Raw genomic sequence first — 23,099 nt, 5'->3', positions numbered from 1 at the left:
GCCCCTCCCGGCCCCCCCAGAGCACCAGCAGCCATTTCATCTCCACCACCACCACCACCAAGTAGGCGCAAAAAATGGCAGAAATGGAGAAAGAAGGGAGACCTCCCGAAAATAAAAGGAGCAGGAAGCCGGCTCACCCGGTGAAGCGGGAGATCAACGAGGAGATGAAGGTAGGTGCCTGTGATGGGGACGGGAGCGGGGTCCCCCCCCGCACCCCCCGCCTCCGAGCATGGAGATGAAATAAGAAAGGATCTCTTGTCATTTTTTTTTTTTGTAGGATGCACTGAATGTGTCTCAACTCCGCCTCCTGGGCTGCAAACAGAGACGAATTCACAGGCTGCAAATCCTGTTCATTGACCAGCTTTATTTATTTTTTAAAAATAACTCTCTCGTTGGGCTTTTAAGCTCCTCGGGTGCCAATGATGAGCCTTTTTTTTTTCTCCTCTTTCTTTCTATAGCTACCCCCTCAGGTAGCCGCGAAGCCCTTAAAGTTAGGAAAGAAAGAGATCTCTTTTAAACACTGTATTTCTGTCCTATTTTCAATCGCCAGCTGCAACTGTGTAATTAAATTGTCAAAGTGAAACGTTGCGGTCTGAGCCGTGCGTCGGTCTGGCACTTGAGACCCCTTTTCTCCCCGTGCCCCTTTCGCCTCTTCCTCCGCTGCACCGCTTGGCTCCGCGGCTCGCGGCAGCGCAGAGGTGTCGCTGGAAGGTGGCTTGTCCGAGGGCTTGTCCGAGGGCTGCTTTTGATGGAAGTGTGTATTCACCGCGCGGAGGGCTGTCCTGCTTGATAGGAACCGGTGCCACTCCAGCTGTGCTCCGGCGGCCGCTCCAGATGTTGGGATGGCTGCGATGGCACAAAACCGCTATTTTGGAACTTCATTTATCATTAGGTCGCTGTTCCAGGCTGGACCGGTCCTATTTTTTGCGCCGGTTTTCCATGTCTGTTCCCTGCCTGTTTGATGTCTCTAATTCCCCAAAGTTGGTTACAATGTATTGCTAGACTTCAGCTGAACTTGTTGTTAAATGCGCAGATAGAGTCACTAAAACAGCATAGTCTGGCTACGAGATAAAGCTGCTGAGATTTAATTTGAATATGTAATTTATTAAAAGGCTGATTATAAGTGGAAGACTGCCCGGAAAATGTCACTCGTTCACATAGTATGTATACTATATAGGCGAGTGTATAAATATGCATGATGCCTAGTGAAAATATCTTTGCTTTCCAGAACATTGATCTCCCCATGTAAAATTAAACGGGAATGCGCCGTCCCCTCCCCTCTCCCCTCTTTTGCACACCACTAATTTCGGTTAGGTGCCCTTTCCTGCCCGAGGCAGGCGTTCTCGTTCTTGCTGCCTGTGTGTTGAGCGTGTACATGGTGCTGTGTGCACTTCAAGTGTGAATGTGGACAAGAGTAGTATTAAGGGCACAAACAAAATAATGTGTTGGTGCATCTCTTTGGAAACAAACTGTAGTAGCTTCAAGTCCAGAGGAGCGGGATCTTTCTTTGTGAGATATGTGACACATCCTATTTTCGGAGAGGGCACTGTGCAGCCACCGGAGAGTCACTGCTCATTGTAATCCCACATAGTTTTGAGGACTGCAGAGGTCTGTAGTACAGGGCATTGGCCCCTCAGAGCATCGCCTAATGCGATCTATATGGATTGCAGCTTTTAAGTTTCATAGGTTCTAGAATTACAAATTAGCTAATTTTAATCAAAACATGTGAAATGTTATCCTGGCTGGATATAAAGGCTGACTGTGCTGGATCCTCTGGGTTTGTTTTGTTTACTTTGGCTGCAGGCACACTCAGCGGTTTGGGAGATAGTTGTTCTTCTACAGTATAACAGATGTTTGTCTGAAAGGGTGAGGAAGAAACAAAAACAACATTGTGTGAAGGAGAAAAATTACACAATTTTAAAGTAATGCTTTGGTATTAAGCACTGGCATTAACCTTCGTGTAGAGAGTTTCTCTTTTTTAATCATGGCTAACTGCTTAAGGTTAAGGAACCTCAATATTTCAGCTGACTTAAAAACTAAAGGTGTGTAGAAAGGACATTTTGAACCCATGTAGTTTCTTGTTGAGAATGAGACAGCTGATGGCAGAACCTTCCATAGCCCACCTTTCAGCATAAACTATGCTATATGTGCTATGCATTTTTAGTAGGGCTGCTAGCTGCTATCATCTAAGAAGGGAAAAACAGGGGGGAGGAAAAAGAAGTAGTTTGAATTTTTGACTGGTTGAGAAAATTAAAATCCTGTGGTGATCGTTTACCCTTTTTCTTTACTGATGAACTGATGTCTAGTTGTTCTTAATAAACCTGAAAAATACAATAATATAACAAATTGGTTACAGTGTGCAAAATGTTTGCAGTGAAATGACAGAAGGAGCACAATGTGCCCTTGTGTAGGTTTGTATCTGTAATGTTCAAACAGGCTGGCTGTTTCCCTTCATCTGAACTGCTTTCATCTGGACCAGTGTAAAATAAGCTCTGGTAAGTAATCACAGCAGAGCAGAAAGAAAGGAATGTATACAGCAATAGACAGCCTAAGCTGTAAAAACTGTAACCTGAGTATCAGCAGCAGATCAGATATCAAGGCTTTAAGGTAGGGGAAATGAAAGAGATGAAGGGGAGGAAAAGACGAGAGAGGGAATGGAAAAGTCAGCTTGGAAAGTAAAGGAGAAAGTAGGAGGGCCCCCTCAGGGAAATTTGGCTCAGGGGTTAGGGAATTTTATCATGGTGTACAGTGACCTACTCAGGTTTCAGCCCACGTTGGATCAGATTGCCTCCCTTTGCTAGCAGAAAGAAAAAGGACTGGTGTATATGTGATTTCTTTTTTCCCTCCTTTGGAGACTAAAAAGGCCATTGGTACAAGTGTCTATTTTAAGTAGTAAATTCAAGGCACTATGAATGAGCAATAATATTACCTCATTACAGAGACTTCCTTTGAGATTTGCTGTTTGATACAGTCAGATATTTACTTGAGAAAGATCACAACACCTAACTGCTTGCTTTAGTGTTTTCCAGCAGTAATGTCACATCTTGGTTTTAACATGACTGGATGGATATTCGGGTTGCTCACTCTTTCCTTATGCCAGATATTGAGTTACGTTTTTGTTATCACTAACCTAATGTACACGATGGTTATAACAAATTTTAATTTGATACCATGTTGTGTGCAAAAAGTACATGACTCTGCACAGTTTTCTGATATTACGTTTCAGTGAAAAATATATTCACAAGGAACTGTTTTGTTACACTGTGACCTTTACAGCCACTCTTACATTTTCTAGTTGTTTTTTCTTTTGTCCTTTTTCCTCCTTCAGATGAGACTTTCCAGTGTTTCTTCCAGAGGTAGCATTCACCACATGCTCTGGAGGAAAAGCAGATGGTTATTCTGAAATTCAGTTTGGTGTCATTTTCACCACAACTTGCTGGTGAATAGCAGAACACCTCATAGATCCAAACCTATTGTCATCAGGGAACCCACTACTGTTTTAAGACCAAAATATCTGTAAAAGTTAAATTGATGAAAGCACTTGTCTAGGCACAGTGGTGGATCCCCCATCCATCTCTCCTCCCCTATTTCCATTTGTATTTCCATTTGCAGTCCTGCTGCCAGGAAGCAGTGCTGCTCAGGAGGAATAGCTAGGTGCTCTGCAATGCTGTGAGGTGAGGTTACATCACTGTGAGGTACTGAATTGCACTGGAAGTTCTCCTGCACAGATGAGGCACTGTATCCATGTGTCTCTAACAGTTGAAAGATAAGCAATTAATTCGTGTTGTAGTTTCACAGGGCTGCTCCATGTGCCCAAGGAGTTTGCTGTCCATAAATATTCTCAATAACTAATTTGTATCTAAAATTAGGCTTTGTTCCTGGTGCCTAGAGCTTAGGGCAGCCCCATCTGTTATCATTTAATAGTAAACTGATCAGAATATCTTTCAGTTTAGTGTTTAAATAGTCCCTGTTTGGCATTTGAAAGTACTACTGTCAGAAGGAAGAAAGCGGTGAAGCAGGCGTAGCAGCCCTGCGCCTGGAGCGAGCCAGTTTGCTCAGAGCGCTCGGAAGATTCCAAGGAAACTCCTCCCTTCTCTCCTGAAAAGCAAAAAATATCTTTGGGAAAGTGGAAAAGCAGACAGACTTTATCAATTGCATTATTTCAGGAGACCAAGGTTTTTCTGTGGAGTATGCATGGAAGTTTTGTGAGATGGCTGCAGAGGGCTTGCCTGTCTGCACAGGGAGCCTCACCTGGCAGGGCACTGCAGAAATACTGCTTCCCCAAACAAAGTGGGTTATACAGAACCAAACATACATGGGAGGACAAAGGAAAGTAAAGCATAATGGAATTGTTCTTTCTGGTAGTGTAAAGGTCTAATTACAGAATTCAGTATGGTGACAACATAAACAAGCAAAGAATGTGAGGGCTGGGAAAAAAGATCCAAGTTTGTATAGTGCCCCTAGAAACATTTTTATTTCCTTGATGCAGTGGAAGTGAAAAGTGGATTTGTGGGACTCCACACTGAGTGGGTTATGCAGGCAAGGAAATGGAGTGGAGCCACTATGCTTCCTCCCAGATCTGAAATAAACATTCAGCAGTAAAACCTAGAAGAAAATGAGTCTGACAGACTCATGTTCCCCTGTGTTTCCTGCCTCCATGTTTGCCAGGCCTCATTCAGTGAAGCCAGGCCTTGCCCTCTGTGAATAATGTTCATAGAGGAGGAAAGTCAAGCAATCTAAGATGGAAAGACATGTGTGGCATAGCTTGAGAATGTATTAATTAGCAAAGATTTGGGGAAATGATGCATTGTAATGTAAAAAATCAAACTGTAGGTGTATTGTTACGATGAAATGAATCCTGAAGTGGGAATAAATGTGATTATATTTTTACTGCCTAGCATATAAGTCAGACTCAGAAAGGAGGGAAACCGCAGTCTAGCGAGTCAACACACTCTTCTTCATCTTTCAGGGGAATAGGTGCAAATTCAAGTAGAAATACCAATGAGCATAACAGTCAGTTATCCTGGCTCTTCCAGGAGGGAAGATATTTCTGTGTAGTACAAGAGTAGAGAAATCATACAGTTAAAACATGCAAATTACACATTGCCCCACAGTGGTGATAAATGCTTTGGGACTTAGCAGTGGCAAAGGCTGGATTGCCATCTATTGGGAAGGAAGGGCTTTGGCTGTGCTGTGTGACTGGGGACACCGGATCGTTTTCGGGCCGGTTTCTTTGGCAGGCACGAGCTGGTTGTGCCGCAGCTGTAGTGAATGCTCGGGCAGTCAGCAGCTGTAATGGTGCTCTGTCAGCTAGGGAAGAGCAGGAGGTTTGGCTCCTGTGGGATGTTAACCAATTGCCTGGGTGCACTGGCAGCTGCAGAGGGGACGGGTGTTTCTGCTGTGGTCTCAAAAACTTGTGTGCTTGGTGCCTGGTGTGGCAGAATGGGCAGAGAAGGACGTGGGACAGGATTTCTGTGGTTTTCTTCTCAGCTCTGATGCTGACCCACACTGTGGGTGGCACCAGGGCTCGGTCTCTGTTTTCACACCGGGGACTGAGCATTGCCTCCACACCTGGCTGAAGTTAGGCTTCATGCTGTACATTTGCAATGAAGTCTGTGAGTCCCTGCAGGGGGGCTCCTTTTGGGCTCAATGGCTGTAAGGGTCCCAGCTTATCAGTGTGATTGCTGATCTGAGATGTTACTGATTATGAGTAAGGTTTTCTCTCTACACTAGTCTTTCACATCATCCCAACCCTTTGGCACAGCTGTGGGAGTGGAGTGGAAGCCTCATCCTGCAGACACTACACATCCTTTTGGGGAATGAGTCTGAAAGTAAGCATGGGCTACCTTAATGCCTCTGCTGTCCTGCTCCTGCCAAAGCTTTGAATTGCAGCTCCTTGCACATCTTCCATTGGTCATCCACACCTGCCTTCACATTTCCTCCCTGGTCTTTGGCAGGTCCATGATCTTGCAATTCCTCTGGCTCCTGTCTAGTCTGCTTGATCACTGCTGCTTCTGCTTTCCTGCTCCAATATTGAGTCCACATTCCTGCTTTTCTCATGCCTCAGTGTTAGAATCATCACCCTTCCTTTCACTAAGCCTTTGACACTTGTATGTCTTTCAGTGATGTTCTGCTCTGCATGTACAGGTCGTGTATTAATATGCTTTCTTCCTTTCCTTAGCTTCACCAAGAACTTGTCTCTCTTATTTTTTTATTTTTCTTCTTTCCCCCCTTCCCTGCATTCACACAGAGAAAAATCATCTAATCATTTGTGTATTGACTATTGCCACCACACCGGTCTTTACAAATCCTATCTTGTTACCACGTCTTGAATCCATGTGTTTTGTGTCTATCATTGAAATGGAAGAAGGGGAAATACATGAAAACAATGAATTAATAGTGGTCAGCTTCAGGGCAGTGGCTTCAGCATGATCTCAGCATAACTGTCAGGGTGTTAGACATCTCTGCAAATAGGTGTTGTAGTCAGGAGTCTGAGGGAAGGTGATGTTGTTCTTTGGATACCCATCTATGCAATAGAGTCAGTGTGGAAAAAAATACTTCTCAGGTTTGACACTCAGCTTGCTGAGGATGGGGTCATGCTTTCCATTTGCTGTGAATAGAGTGTGGTGTAATGGAGCTCTGGCTGTTAGTCACTGAGAGAATGGTATTAAGGGTGACTTGCATCATTGTAGTAGGTAAGATAAATTATGAAGGAGAATGGCTTAATTGTTTTTTTTCTTTTATTTTTTTTTAAGTCCAAGCCACTCTTTTTGGGAGATCAGTGTAAAAAGGTGCTTACTTTTGTTATTGCTGGCATGTAACCTCATTGTACTCTCATTGAAGTTAATAGAAAAGACCCCACTGATTTACTATTTTATAAAAGAGTCAGATCTCTATGATGAGTGGTTTTGAAATCCAATGTATTTATTGTCAGTATGAGTGTTCATTTTGGTGCATCACTTATCATGGATAGTTTAAATGAGATGTGAAAGGTACTTAAATTTCGTGCCATTACAAACCCAACCGTCATTTTGACTACATTTCAAAGGGACAGATGCAAGTATGAATTTTCAGGAAAAAACAAACATATGTACAACCTTGCTTATGTATTCCTTGACAAGTAATTAGAAATTATTCATTGTCTGAGTTGATCAGCAGTGCAAATAAAACACAAAGCATCCACAGGAGGCAAATTTAGAGCTACTCAATTAATTTGGTTGCATGGGGTTTAAATTGGTAAGACTTTATCTATTGGTCTCTACCTTGCTAGATTAGTCTCTAGGGCTGTGTCTCCATAGTTGAAATTTAGCAAAGCAAGGGAAGCTGGCAGATCTTGCCTTTCGGCCTCTGTGGGCCCTTTCAAGTCATTTTGGGTGAGCTGCAGTGGTGAGATTTGACTCCCCAGGTCCAGGTCATTTTGTTATTGGTTTCCCATGGGTTACAAACAAGGTTAGTGCATTTGGCCTCTTCAATGCTGAGAGAAAAGTTTTCTAAAAAGCTAAAAGAAAAAAAACCAAAACAAACTAAGAAACCAATGAAAAACAACTTATAGAAAAATTTTACATTTTACTAGAATTTAAAACACATTACTGCATCATTCAAATGATTTAGGTAGTTGTTAGCCACATTTGCACTGCATTGTACTCATTGAAAGCTGTAGTAGTGGCATAACTCACATATCATACTTATAATGCTGAGTCTAGAAGCAGAGGTGGGATAATGGAATATTTTCCAGAAATCTTGGGCTGCACAGGACAGCCACAGAATTGTGACTTCCATCAGATGGTAAGGTGAAAATGCATAGGGGGAAAAACAAAAGGAAATGAATGCTTTAGGAGTCTGGTCTGGGGTTTTCTTTTCCTGAAATGTGTTTGTAACATAATTGCACAGATGATACTCTTGGTAGAGTACAAATTGCTTGTGTTTATTGCTTATAGCTGCTTTACAGTGCTCCTTGTGTGACAAGAACACCTATGTAATCTGGTGTGATGAATGAGCCAGGAGCAGTGCAGCGCTCCGAGGTTCTGGGACACAGCACCTGCTGCAGCTTTGAATTCAAAAGCAATTATCATCTGATTAATTTTATGTATTTGTTTAAATGACTGGAGAATGGCTGTGTTCTATCATTAGACTTTCTCCCACTCAAAAATTAAGCTAGAGCGGTTACTAGACAAAATCTGGCAACCTGCAAATTTGACATTCACCATTTGTTTTGAATTGGTGTTGTATTCTTCTTATTCCTTTGCCAGAGTCCTGGGAGGCAGTGCTTATCAGAGGCATTAATTTAGATGTCAAGATCTTGGAGGAATATGAAGTTTGGAATTTGTTGTAGGAGAGTGTTAATAAAAAAAATGGCAAAAAATTGCAAAAACCAAATAGAAAGGCTCTGTGTGTGGCTTTTTTGTTTCAACTTATAGTTGTCATACTACTTTAAACTGATCTTTGCCATTGCAGTAATTCGTTAGCTGGTTTCCTTTGGCAGTTTCCTAAATCCATAAGCTGTGGAGCTCTGTGGCACTATTTGGTTTCAGAAAGCTTTGTTGCCTGGCTGCAGATTTCTTAACTTACTCCACTAAATCTCCTGGCCCAGTAATGAGCATTTTCTACAGAAATATTTTTGCCTCATGACCTAGAGGACATATTTTTAATAGAAATTGAGGGTTATGACAGTTGTGTTCCATACTTTACATTTCCATGCAAACATAAAATGTAACCACTCAGCCGCTTGGAAATTGGTTTGAAAATAAATACGGCAAAATTGAGAAAGGTTTTCTTAAACAAATATAAGAAATATTTGTATGAAAAATGATGGTAGAATGCTTTCACAGTAAAGAATCTTTAAGTGCTTTGACTATGCAAGGGCTTAAAACTGAGAAAAAACGTCTGCTGCGATTTTATTTGATTTGGTTCATGGGCACCTCAAGGAACTGTAATTGTGTCAGTGACCTGCTCCAGCTGAAAAGACTGTAACGCAGTAAGATTGATTAACTGCTGGCTAGAAAAAAACTTGGTTTTCTGTTATTCTCTTGCTACAGTCTTAAATATTTTATGGCAACACAGACAAGTTTGTGTGAGAAATGTATGTTAAAATATTTCTGACATTGAATGTCAGAGCAAAAGTCATAAATTACTCTCCTTTTCATTTTCTTTAAATTACAGACATATGAGTCTCTGTCATAATTACATGTGCCAGTCGGAGATTTAAATGCGTTTCACTTTATGCGCTTGAGTTATGAAATGAACATTAGTCTTTGAGGAGGTGGGCCAAACCTGACACTTCCTCATGTAGCGCAGATATGGTTCGATTTATGCAGTCCTCCCTTCCTTCCAAATGGTTATTGATTACATAAATAAGTAGGTAATTTTTCTCTTTCAGAACTTTGCTGAAAACACTATGAATGAGCTCCTTGGCTGGTATGGTTATGATAAGGTAGAACTGAAAGATGGAGAAGATATTGAATTCAGGAACTACTCAGCAGATGGGGAAAGCCGCCAGCACATTTCTGTTCTCAAAGGTAACGAGACTTCATGTTTCTGTGTTCATGTAAAGAGGGATTAATAGCTCAACCTGTCTGATTGGTGTTGATTGTGAAGCATGTTCTGCTGCTAGTGTCTTGGTTGCTTTACATAAAAATACCTGAGAGTACCTTGTGGCACAGGGAAGCTGATAGGCTAGGAGAAAAGTAATTTAACAAATTTGCTGTTGGTGTATTGATATATTGTTATATATTGATATATATCTTCACAAATAATGCCTTTCATGTGTCAGTTGAAAGCCATGTGTCTGTGGTATCAACAAACTACTCACAACTGGAGAAAGGAAGGAGTACTTTCTTAGCAGGGTGGCCTTAAGAAACTCTTTGGCTTCCCATGCTAATGCTGGTTGGCCTACAACTTCTTAAAATATTGAAAGATTTTAAACTGGAATATTCACACATGTAGGAACAAGTGTGAATGTTCACAAAAAGCTTCTCATCCATGTTTGTACTGTACTGTCTTCTGCACTGTGGTAGAAATTTTCCGTGGATGAAATTTGTTTGAGACATTGCTTAATCTTTGTGATTCAAAATGTAAAGGCTGAGAGCCCGTTGGTTTGTTTGGTCATTCGGTTCTTGCCTTCTGACTCCTCAGTCTCTGGGGATGGATAGGGGCTTGTCATCAGGGTAAGGAGAAGAGTAGAAAATTGCTGCATCTTGACTTGTCCAACAGGAGTTCCTCAAAGGTGAGGTAAAGAGAGGAGATTCCAGCAACTTTTATCCACTTGAGTGCTGCTTTTCACTGTGTTCATGGACAGCAGTGTTTGGGTTTTCTTTCTGATAGCCAGCAGCAGCACTGTATTCAGTGAGTGTTGCAATGAGTACTGACACCAGACAGACCAGTGCTGAGGGACAGATGGCTAGAAAAAAGGGGAAGAAATTAGAGGTAAGGTGAAACAACCTAATTGTGTTAAAATTGAATGTTTGCAGCTTGTTAGTACTATAACAACACTGGTGATCAATATTTATTTTTCATTGAAAACTTAATGTCATTAAGCTACCTTTGAAGAAACTGGTGCCTGTGTAGTAATACAATTAATTTGTTTCTGTTTTAATAAATACATCTTTTACTGAATGATTACTGGCTCCAGTCTATGCTTGATCAAAATTGTGAAATATTTTTTTAACAGGCACATGATACAAATCATGTTTTATGTACCATATATGTCAAATGCCTGCAACAGATAGAAATTTTTGGTGTATGCAGTTTTTGGGAGGGAAAAAGCATATTTCTTGTTCTGAGAGATGGGAGAAGAGGGAGTCCCATGGCTGGGAGCTATTTTAGAAATTCTTAGAAATAAGAATCCAGAGGTGATTTGGGATTAAAGAATTAGAATAATAACTGTCATCATTTTATGCATGCTTTGCTGTGATTTCAATATTTTGTTCCTTTCTTTAAATTGCTTTTATAATAACTACTCATATTATTTATAGAGAATAGGAATTCTTTTATTCTTCAGTTCATGCTCCTTGTACTGGTGAAATCACAGCACACCAAGTGTGATCACCATGCAAACAGTAGAAATTAAGTACAAGAATAGGATGCCATTGACTAAATCAGGCATACTAAGGTTATACATGACAAAATAATCCCACCTTTTACCTTTTGCAAAAAGAAAGTGTGAGTTTGATTTTGAAAAAAGAATGGAGCACTTCTGAAGATTACTGGAAAGTATCAATTTCTTTAAAAGGGAAAATACCTTGGATTTTTGTGCACTATTCTTATATTAGGGTAAGTAATTTAATGAAGAGGTTGGTGAAAATATGTAGAGCCATTTAAGAAATTTATGTGTCATACTGTACAATGTGTTCTTTGTGTTTTACAGAAAATTCTTTGCCAAAACCAAAATTGCCTGAGGACAGTGTTATTTCACCGTACAATATAAACCCAAGCTACCCAGGGCTTGCCACAGGAAATGGACTATCAGACTCACCAGCAGGGTCGAAGGATCATGGGAATGTACCTATAATTGTCCCATTAATTCCACCACCTTTCATAAAGCCACCAGCAGGTAAGTCCTAATGAACATGTAAAAATGGTTACTGTTATTGACAATGTCCTGAGATCACTGGATCCCGGTGTCTTAGCAAGAGGGCTGATTTCAAAATTATTAAAATCCAGTCACAGGGTACTTTAAAAATGAATGGGAGAGTGGCTTTAATCACTTTAGTATTCTTGAAAAACTCCTGCAAATGCAATGACAACAAACTTGCATTGCTTGTGACACTCCTCATGCTGGATTATGCTCTCAGCACTTCAAGAGCATTTGCTTTTAGGAAAAAAAAAAGCTTTTGTTCTGGTGAATAAAGCCTTTAACTAAATTAATGGAAGATTATTAAATTAAAAATAGGCTGCATGAAGGAAACAGTGAAAGAGACAAAGCCATCAAATCAGTATCATGTCTTTATATCAGGTTAACAAGCTCATACTGGGAATACTGTCTCTTGATTCCTATTGAAATCCCTGACCGCTGTCTCTCAAGGGTTTAATATGATTTTGACTCTACCCAGGAGACTGCATTGAGACATTTTACATTTTCATTAGATTTTTATCAGGAGTGGTTTTCTAACATGCCATTCCTCAGAGTTTGCATGAAAAATGATTTATTCCCCTCTGCATGCTGCTTACTCTAATCTGTGGAAGGAGCTCTTACTGCTTCACCAGGGTGATTAATTGTTGTGTTATTGTTTATTGCTCCACACGGTGTGAAAATTGGTGAATCCAGATAGGAGCAAGCTGAGTCCTGCTTCCATGGATGTCCCTGGGTGTTGTTGTGGTTGTTCTTGAGTGACCAAGGCACTGAGGAATACAGGGTGACATGCAACTCCTACCCAAGAACATCAGCTCTCCACACACAGGGCCAAAGAGGTACCAGCAGGTGCCAGGGTGCTTCTGCAGAGGCAAAACTGCTTGTAGGATCAGGTCCCAAGTCACCTCTGCCCTTTGTGACATTGTCTAAAGGTAGCTGTAAAATACTCATTGATCCCAGAAGGTGTTTGCCTGTTGTTGGTCATGTAATAGACTACAGTTGCCCCTCCTAAATTACTGTTATGCCGTTGAGTTTTATCTCTAAAGAAGTATATAATATTCTATGAATAATTTCCAAATGTTACTCAATACATGCTCATTGCCAAAGACTTTCAATCTATTTTATATGATATTTGCTAATTACCAAAGCTATTTGGGCCCATTCCTGCAGCCTTTACACAGCTAAAGATCTCAGGCCATATGGGCTGGATCCTCAGCTGTTGTTGATTTGGCCCTAAAGCTTTAATCAAGGGCTTGTGCCATCCCAAGCTATTTTCCCCTCCAATCTGAGTCACGAATGAATCCAGAATGCTGAATTTGTGGTATGTGAACACAAGGCTATAGCATGCATTGTGAAAATTGCCAGAGTTGCTGGATTTTTATGACACCAAATAAGCAGGAGGAGATTGAACTATGAAGTAGAAAAACAAATTACTGCAACAGTAGTTAAGTGGACACAAGGGAATCTTGGCCAAGTCAACTGCCTTCTGTTCTTTGCCTGTCCACCTACAACATATGATCCTGTGTTCAAATGTACCTCTAAGGGTAATGTGTAGAGAGAGCTTTTCATAAGTCTTTCCCACCTTTAGATTTTTAATTAATTCATTAACAAGGAATAATGTTGTTGTTTCACCTGCACAGGAGATATGAATGCATAATCTCTGCCTCCTCTGACTTTATCCCATGATTGGTAATGAGCACTAGATTACCATGACTTCTGAGCAGATGAATGTGTTTATCTCATCTTTGTTTTAGAGACCAAAGCTTGGGAGGATTGGAGGGGGAGGAGAATCACCACCTTTGTGGGATTTGCAGCAAGGATGGGTAGTAATGGTTTTGTTTTATCTTAGGGTGTAGGTGCCCTAGCCATGATCACCCTCAAGAGCCTGGCAAGAAACAACTGGTAGGAAAGGGAGTACAAAGGCTCCAGGAGAGCCAGTGTGCAAGGCAGTGGTCTTGGCACTGCACTCTGACACCGTTTTGTGGGCACTACATCAAAGCAAAAAACTTCAGAGTGATACAAGGCCAGACAAGAGTAACTCTGGGGATGTTTTCTTGGAGTCCCTCACAAGCATAGGGGGGATGACTTTGGCAACAGCACAAAGGTGCTTCTTTGACTTGAACAGGCAAATTATTAGATTCACATCATTAATTAATAAGGTGAAGGTTGACATTTTCAACATGGGGGACAGTCAGGCTATGACTGACCTGCCACAAAAGCATTTATCCACGTTTGAGTGGATAAATGAAGTAAGGGGGCAAGAGAGAGAGGCAGAAAGGCCAAGAGCAAGTTCCAAGGTTAAAATGCTGGGCAGAAAAAGGGATCTTTGCAGCATGTTTTGTGTGGACACACAGAGGGCAAAGCTACGTTACAGGCCAGAGAGAACACCAGGTAGTGATGCACTGTAGTGACTGGGAGGCTAAGAATTAGGATGTGTCCAGAGTTTGTGAATGGTGAGAAAAGCTTTTAGATATTGTACAAAGGAAAAATCTACAAGACTTCACTATAGCTTAAAAGGGAGTGCCTACAGGTGAAAATGATATGTAAATCATGAACCTGAAGGACGGGAAAAATGGTGCAGTCCATCCTTATTGAGCGAATAATATGGAGTGAGCACTCAGGGAGAAATTATTAAGACTTTAATTCTTGCTGTATTGATCTTGAACAGAAGGGTCGGTATGAATAAAGAGGTGTCAGAGAGACAGGCTGAGGTGTTCATTTGGACAGGAGTGTAATGGTCTGAAGAGGATAAGCAGATCCATTGAATTATTAGTTGAATAATTTTGCTGATAAGATTCAATACAGGTAAGAGGAAGGAGAGCAGAGCATGGGGGATGCTCACAAACCTGAAGAGCAGCAAGAAGGAAACTGCAATGTGCACTGACAAAGCAATTGCAGAGGTAGAAACAACAGTCAGGAAGCCAAGGGAAACAGGATTTCTAGGAAGGCAAATACAATTCTTTATCAGAAACAGCTATCAGTTTGAAAAAATGGAGGAAGGGGTGCTGATCCTAAACTGTCTAGGAAGCTGCCATTGAAGATTTCAGCAGACTAGGTTTTCCTTGAGTGTGCTGGAAAGCTTTCAACAAGGGTCCTGCTTGCATTCATATTTTGCATGACCAGGCTAAAACCTTGAAGAGTTGACAAAATTACCTTTCTTCCCCTCATGCCTATTTTGCAATAAAGTGGTTTTTGGTTTGGTGTTTTTTGTTTTGTTTTTTGGGGTTTTTTTGCTTTGTTTGGGTTTTTTCTTTAATTTGAAAACCAAATAATTTTGAACAGTCTGACTAAAATTTTATCTTCAAGCTGTTCAGATTTCTGTTTTAATAAAATGGAATGTTAGGTTCTAATTTGCTTATATGATTCTGGAAAGAATTAGGGTGCTACTAACCAAATCGAAACAGCTCCAATAAAGGCACTCTCTCCTTGCTGTACCTCATAATTAAACCCAAAGAAAGCTGAGTTAAATGCATGGGCCCTATGTGGTGCACTGAGTATCTACAGACTCAGGTTATGGTGTGTCAGTGGAGGATGCTAAATCCAGTCGTGGGAAGCATCCACCAGGAGAATGCAAGTTACTCAGATGGGAGGCTGTCTGCAAGAGCACTCCCCTGATCTGCAGCACCAGCCAGAGAGACCACACTGGAACAGTGCCCAAATCAAACATCACTTTATAAGTCAGCATCAGCCCTCCAACCTGCATCTAGAAGCATGTGAGAAGTCAATGCAGCCTCCAGAGAGTTGCTATAGGAGTCTCCTTGTGGCTAGTAAGAGTCCGTCTTGCCCAGCTGGTTGGCAACTACATTTAGACCTGGCTGCAGATTCTCAGTGATCTTCAGGGTTAGTCTTGAGTACAGCCTCTTGCAACAAAGTGATCCTAAGATTAGTTCTGCTTGCTGTTAGAAGGTTCTTATTTCCTGCACAGCAATGTAAAGAAGGCTGGTGAGGTTTTTTTTTATTTTGCTTGTTTGGTTGGTTGGTTTTTTCCCCATTTTAAAAGTCTCATAGAAATAGTGAGGAACAGCAATGCAATATCCTGGAATGACCCAGAACTAAAAATCTCAGCACAGTTGTGTGGGGTATATGGCCTTAGTATGTAGTGTGCAAACCTTCTGATATTCTGCAGCCTTTAATGATAGAGTAAATTTGAGAGGGCACTTAGGGTGACTCTGCCCTTTTGCTCAGGCAAGTCTGGACAACTCTTGTTACCTGGGATGAAGGAAGGCTGAAATCAAGGGTAGTCAAAGAAGAATGCAAAAAATTCTTTCAATGTGGGTGAGAACAAGCTGCCTCCTTCCCCTGGCACCTGCTGGAGGCTATGGTGTCTCAGTTTTTCCATTTCTTTGAGTGTTCTTTGATTTGTTTTATCTTGTGATCCCCATGACAGTACATTGGTTGGTCTGTCCTTTGAGCATGAGGGTCGACAAAATCCTTCCCTTTCCTGCCTCCTTCTGTGTACAAGTGATGCACGGAGTGTGCCGGCTGCTCGGAGCATCCCTAACAAGCTTCCTGCGATGCTGTGCTGCGAGGGGAGGTCACTGCCAAGGGACACAGGAGAAGGGGAGGGAGAAAGCATGATGACATGCAGCTGACTGAGCTTTCCACAGAGGAAAAAAGTACAAGGGAGAAATAATGCTTCCCCCGCAAGGTTTTCACAACATTTGGAGAAGGAAAGGGGATGTAGATCCTATAACCCACAGATGAATGTCTCAACAGAATGTTAGGTTCTGAATTATGACTGGAGTTGTACCAGAAGTTATCAGAAACTTGTGAAGGTGAAGGAGGACTAGGCTGGAGGAATGGTATCTGATGAGGCAAAATGTCTTAAAGGAGAAGCATTTCCAGTGCTGACTTGTAAAATCAGCCTGTGACCTAGGCTGGCAAAGAAATATCAGATTCAAATACTAAAGTAAGTATTTAGTTGTTTTATAGAAGGAAATCAGTAATTTTCTGTGTTATGGTTTAGCATTGCTTTAAAATTAAAATTTATAGGAGATTTTGTAAATACAAGTACAGATGAGTAACTTTGTGCAACATATGGGAATAAGCAGAGTTCCTGCCCTACAAGCATTCTGAAACAGCCTGCTGTAACCTCTCTCAATATTTAAATTGCACTGGAGGAATCTGAAAGCATGAATGTATTTAGCAGGCCACTAAAAATTAATTCCAAGATTACCTGTCAAAATTCACTGAGGAATTGGATCTATGACTACAGTAGGAAGAAGTTTGATTCCAGGCAGAACTGAGTAGCAGTTTTCCTTAAGTAAAGACCGCATTATCAAATCTAGTTAGGTCTGTATATGGAGGAGACTTTCATTTTACTGTGCTCTGGATCCCTCTTCAGTATTCTTCTGTGCTCCGTGCTCATTTTACTGTGCTCTGGATCCCACTTCAGAAGATATCTGAAGGTTGATGAACAGTGTTACAATTTCTCTAACTGTAGGTTTTGCCCTCTGGTAAAGACCACTGCAACAAATCCTATAGTCACTACTTTTCAAATTATTTCTCTTGTTTTCAGTTTGAAGCATCATCAAATTTCCAGTGATTGTAGGGTTATTATTGCCTGGGTTTTTAAATGCCAGTGGTTGCCAGGATGCCTGCCCTATCTAGCCTGCTGTTGATGTCTTTTGCTCTCTGTGGAGGGCCAAATGTTTCCTTTGTGTTAAAAAGAAAATAATAAAGTCCATGTATGCACCTTAATAGCATGTATTCAAGTATACAGGGGGTTCCCCCTCTGTTAGCTGAAGTAGGTGCTTTTTTTGTTTGCATGTTTAAAACCTGCCTGCATGCCAGCTTTTGTGTTGTGCATTCAGTCCCTTCTGAACTACGCATAAGAACGTGCCTCAGCTCATGCATAGAAAACGTAGGCAGGCCGTGGTTCCCCCAGATGACTTTTTCAAAAGGGGCTGGGACATTTTGCTTTATTGGCAGAGCAGTGAACTTGAAGAGACTGGTCCTTAAAAGGAAATGCATTGTAGAGGCTCTGATATTTCCATAGCGATGGCAGCAGCAAGCTTTCTATTGTCAGGCCTATATTTCAATCTTCCTCTGGTAGTGACTTTTTTAAGGTGCTTTTTGTACCTTAAGTTTGTCATGTGCCCCATCTGTTTAGGGGATGAGCGCTTAAGGTGATATCACAAAGGAATCTGCAGCAATGTCTCAGAAGTTTTGTTTCTTCACCTTTTTTTGGTTTGAGATTAATTTGGTAAAGCATTTCGGGTGTAAGAAAATTGACTGTAATGGTGCTTCTGCCTTGCTTGGGATCAACAACCTCAGGAACTACTTGGGGATGAAAAATCTGAACACATGCTGCTTGGTTTTCTTCAATAGTGATCTGGGATTTCAGGAGCAGCAGGAGAGTAACTCAGAATTATCCAATTCTGAAATCCTGGCAGGTCCCAGTGGAAACAGTGAGCCCTTAATGTTATTGCTGCAGATGCTCAAGTTAAGTTAAGATCTTAAGTCTTTTAAAAGGAAGTTTTGCAGCTTTTCATTAGAAAGTAATAGTGAAAGCAGTTAAAATATTTAAAGTTATATATACACCAGTGGATTGAGTGCATTTCCCAGCTCAAAGTAAAAGGGCTATTATAGCTGCCTACCCAAAAAACCTAGGATCCAAGTTGCCTGGGGGAGGGGGTAGGATGCAGCAAAGAGAAAAAGAGAAGAAAGTAGTAATGGAGAAAAATGGCTTCTGATAGTGTGATGGAAGGAAACTCATGCCAGAGATGAGTTGGTTGGCTGGAAGACATGAAGGAGGGATGGGATTCCAAAATATTTTTTGTATCAGATCATGGATACAACCACAATCAAGGTACAGGTTTCACAAAGGCTCACTCAGTCCGGGTGCCATACTTGAAATCTCAATCCTAAACACTCCATCCTCCTGGTCTTCCTTCTGCATAGCAGTACTGTGGTTGGGCACCTTTGGGAGAGATGTCATCTTCTTGCCAGAAGAGCTGACTATCTCCTGCTGAATTTCTTGCAAGGAAATATGGAAAATAAGGTTTTGAAGTACCTGCCCTTGAATCATCATTATATTCAGGATTAGAGCTGTAGCTGCATTTAGTTTCACCCAACTTTTTGAAGGTGGAGTTAAAATTGAAAATACATCTCAGTTCAAAACAGTATTATTAGAGTCTCGCAATCTAAAACTTAGTAAACTGATTCAGGATTAACTCCAGAATTGTAGGGATTTCAGGAACATTGCACTAAACACCATAGATCATGCTGGTTTGCTTAGATGAAGAGACAGAGCTGTTCATGATGGATTTACTCCATTGTACTCATTACATTCCTTCACTTCCCCCACCTGTTTAAATTATGGCTCCATATAAGATCGATTAGTGTAAACTGCTGCTCATTGGGTTTAAGAGGAACAATTTTCTGCAGCTCCTTCACATGGGTTTGAAAGGAAAAAAATTCCAAACATTCTGCTTAATTAAGACCTAAAGAGGCGGTGCAAACTTTTGATGATTAATTGAAGCATGCTTTAGACTGATGCATATTTAGTTATTATAATGTGATAATTTTATCTTGTTATACAAACTACTCCCTTTGGGAACATGATTTAACACTGCAAACACTCCGTGTTTATTGCATTGTTCATTATGAAAAATACACAGGATAAAAACCACAAGGAGATATAACTGAACAGTATCTGTGTGGTGGGTGCAGGGAGTACTCCTTCCACCTGTGATGACACAACCCAGAGGCAGAAAATCACAATATTGTAACTCCCACAATATCTCTCCCTGTGAAGAGTTGAGAACTGAGAAAAGTAGAGGCTGGAAATTTAGATCTTGTGCAGTATGTAGAAAGAATTTATCTTTCTATTACCTGGTCTAATTAGAGAGGACAGCAATATGTATGTTCTGCTGAAAGCTCTCCTGTTACTATTCAGTTGTGTCAGTCCCATCTCCTCTTTGTCCCACCTGTGAGAGTGCCCATGCTACCTGTCATAAGTGTGACAGATCTGAGAGCATGCTAAACACTTTGCAAAAGCAGGTCATAAAGTTGCAGGCCCAGATGGAGGGGGGAAAAAAAAAGCAGTTATTAAGAAGTATTTTCTTTCACTTCAATATTATCTGTGACAGGACTTGCAAATGATATTTTTGTACTTTACAAACATGTGTCAGCATAGCTATATGTGTCCTAAAAGTGATGGTGAATGATCTTCATCAGAAGAGCTGCTCCAGTGGGAGCTCACATGATGGATGTAGGCATGGTGTCAGGATGAGCTCATGTTACTTTAAGCAGATATGCTAAGCTAGACTACCAGCAAAAGATTGACTATGAACAAAGGAGACTATTGCCAATGTAGTAAACTGGGATAATTATTGTGGAGAAGCTTTCTTAGTGCAGTTCTAATCAGGAAAAGATTAGAATAAATATTGAAGACAGATAACCAGTCTTAAACTACTGGATTTGAAAATTTCCTACTTCCCTATGATCTCCTAGCAGCAAGTTCTTCTAGCTGAACGCTCTAGGAACAGGGATTTGATACATTTTCCTGAAAGCAGGGCAGGAATCTGGTAAAGTGATTTTCAAAGAATTTGGCCTTGAAAGACAAAGGTCTGTGAAAAAGTGAGAGGAATTTTATCTTGAATGGAATGCAAGATACGAATTCCTGGTTTCAGATTATTCCAGCTTGCATTTAGCAGATGACAGTACTTAAATCCCAAGACTCTGTCTTTTCTTATTTCACAGTCTTAATGTCTTGAGGCTACGTTACTGCTTCTCACTGCTGGTAGAAATACATGAAGTAATACTTTCTGCCAATGTTGCAGTCCTGAATTTTGGTCACTAAGCTTAATACACTGTAACAAAACATGCCTATTAGTTCTTTTCACAAGGTCTGCTCAGATCTTTACCACAACCAGTGTGAAGAAGGAAAGCACACAGTCAGTCAGGTTTGGACCTTTATCATTGTCCCCAGCTGTCACCCACGCCCATAGGGCGCAGCTCTGTACTCCCTCAGGTACCAAGCATGGCCTCCTTTCTCTGCTGTTCTTAGCATCACTTGTAGCTGAAAGAAAGGATTTGAGTTTAGACCAAGTTTTCCTCCCACTGGGCTGGACCCGATTGATGTTCCATAGAAATGTCATCATGGATGTTTTCTATTTCACTTGATGAACTGCATTACAAAAAGTTTGAGTTTGAGTTGCATCAAAAGTTGTCTTAGGCAAATGTAGACTTGAGGGAACAAAGATGATTTGAAAAGTGATGTGTTAGTGTCCTGTCCCAGCAAGTGTGTACTCTGAACCCCCTTCTGAAGTACTGCTATTTCCTGGCTGCTTCACATGGCCATACTCAGTTAATCCTTTTGTAGCAGTGTTCTTGAGTCTATTAAATTGAAGAGGCATCTAGTTCTATTATTGCTGTTACCATGAAATGAAAGGGATTACATTGTTTGATGACTGTTGTGGGAAAGGAGTAGAATAGAGAAATAGTTTGAGTTCTTTGTGTATAGCTAGATTATTTCCTTCCCTTTTCCCCTTCCTTCTTTCAAAATGATGACCATTTTGACTAATACTGATGATGCCCCCTGGATATCACATATCACTTCCTGGAAGTGCGTACAGTGGCTGGAAGTAGTAGTTTGTAAACCATTCTCTGCTATTTTTTTGACCATCAAATCTATGGACCACTCGTGAAGCCATGCTGCTTCAAAGGATTCTCTGTGAGGTGGTTGTGAAGTTCTGCTGGACGGGACGTGGCAAGACAGCAACCTGACACAGAAGGTCCTTCTCCCTCTCCTCTCCTCCCCTTCCCTTGCCAGGATATATCTTAGAGGGTCTTTGGTAGAGGGAGGTGAACTGAACCTGACTGTCCTGATTAACCACCTGCAGAAAAGTGCAGAGAAGTGAATAACATGGCTTTTCCGTGTAAACAGCTGCTGCTGGTAGCCTGTGTAATTAGAAATAAACAATTTTGTGGGACTTTCTCATCATCTATGGGAGACTGTTCATGTGAATTAGTGAACAGGAATTGAAGGATAGGTGAAGTGTTCCCCCTATCAAATCACTTATGAAAGCCCCTGAGAATCCCAGTGGTGCATCTGTGTTTCCCCTTAAAAACTGTGCCCCAGACATGCTAACCTGCTTCAAAAGGAGCTACTTCAGCACCTACTTTACCAGTGAACTCTCTTTCAGCTCTGTAATATTCTTTTTTCATTTATGAGAGTTCCTCTCATCAGAAATGAAGGCTATTAGAAAGGTATCACTGGTAGATCTTCTCTTTTCCAGAGATAAAATGCTTCTTATCAGTAGGGGAATATATGTTACTGTTATCTGAAACAAGAGTCTGCTGTCTGGTTCCTTTGATTCAGAGGATCTTCTGTTGTCCTGGTACATTCAAAGGGGCAGGTTCAGTCTGTAAGGAATTGGTTTATTATGGTGCAAAAGTAGCTGAATCAGGGTGCCTTTGAAAAAGATAAGTGCTGCAAATGGCTCAGGACAAGAATGGGGGGAAGAGCTCTAGGTCTGTGCTGGAGTAGTTGGCATCCTGGACAAGACCAGTGTGCAGAGAAAGTGGCATGCAAAAATCACCACGCAGCACCCTGTGTTACAGCAGCCTGGCTGATGTTGCAGCCAGCTCAGGGCAGGCTTTTTCACCCTAGAGATGGCTAGTGATAATTTCGGCCAAATTGCTTTGATTTCCCTTCATGTTCAGTATATGAAGGTGCTTATAATACTGGCAAATCCCACTCTAAAGGGTAAGTGATACAATACATTAAACACAAATCTGTGCTATAACTTGGCCTTAAATGTAGGTTTAAAGGTAGACAGTCTGATTAAAACTAAAAGGCCATTATTTTACATTGTAGAATTTTATTTGTAGCTGTAAATCATAACACAATTTGTGGAAGGAAAAAAGTTATTAAACTGGCAGTATTTATTCCAATAAGGTGAGTAAAATGCAGCACGTAGTTCTGAGTTATGATAGTGAGGAAAGGAGCCAAATCACTCTGCTAAAAATTAGTTTGCCAATAATTTTACAGAACGATGACAGCGTAGCTTCAAAAACAAATCCTTTATAGGGAAATAGGATGGCTGCATGACAGAATCTCTAAGCTATGAATTCTCCACAGCTCATGGACCAGGAACTGCTTTAACAATTAGTCTCCAGGGATATTTTTTTCCCAGAAGTTAGACAATGGCTGCTGTCTGTAACTGAAAGGTCATTCAGTATCACAAACTGGACATAAGAACTGAAGAGTTCTGTGTTTTAAGTCAGAAAGATTCCTGCTAACTTTTTGACTTGATCTGTTTAGTAGGCTTAACTATTCACTGCTGTTGTCTGTGAACCTGAGGTGGGAGTGATGACCACAAAAGGATTTTGCAAAAGGATATTTACATTAGTAAATAAGCTCTGTGGTATTTTTACATGCCAGAAGGCACACATGCCACATTTGTAACACATGTTAGAGAAGAGCTTGAAAGAGGCTTGTGAACTCTGCCTGAATTAAAATTTGACCAATGAGCATAATGACTGAAAAGTAACCTGGCAGATTTTGCCACAGTGCTGCAACTTC

At 41.0% G+C, this 23,099-nt stretch overlaps 1 protein-coding gene across 2 annotated transcripts in view; it reads left to right on the top strand.

Moving 5' to 3' along the window:
• The window catches only part of SOBP (sine oculis binding protein homolog), a 112,227-nt gene continuing 89,128 nt past the window's right edge, over positions 1-23,099 (top strand). For both annotated transcript variants that reach the window (XM_066547139.1, XM_066547138.1), the window contains exons 1-3: positions 1-170; positions 9,377-9,515; positions 11,363-11,548. In XM_066547139.1, the coding sequence (XP_066403236.1) occupies positions 75-170; positions 9,377-9,515; positions 11,363-11,548 (421 nt within the window). In that variant the 5' untranslated portion in view covers positions 1-74. The remainder of the gene's footprint in view (positions 171-9,376; positions 9,516-11,362; positions 11,549-23,099) is intronic.

Source organism: Molothrus aeneus, chromosome 3 (assembly GCF_037042795.1).
Source record: "Molothrus aeneus isolate 106 chromosome 3, BPBGC_Maene_1.0, whole genome shotgun sequence".
NCBI lineage: Eukaryota > Metazoa > Chordata > Aves > Passeriformes > Icteridae > Molothrus > Molothrus aeneus.
The sequence above is the reverse complement of the archived record's forward strand: the minus strand, read 5'-3'. Positions and strand labels throughout refer to the sequence as shown.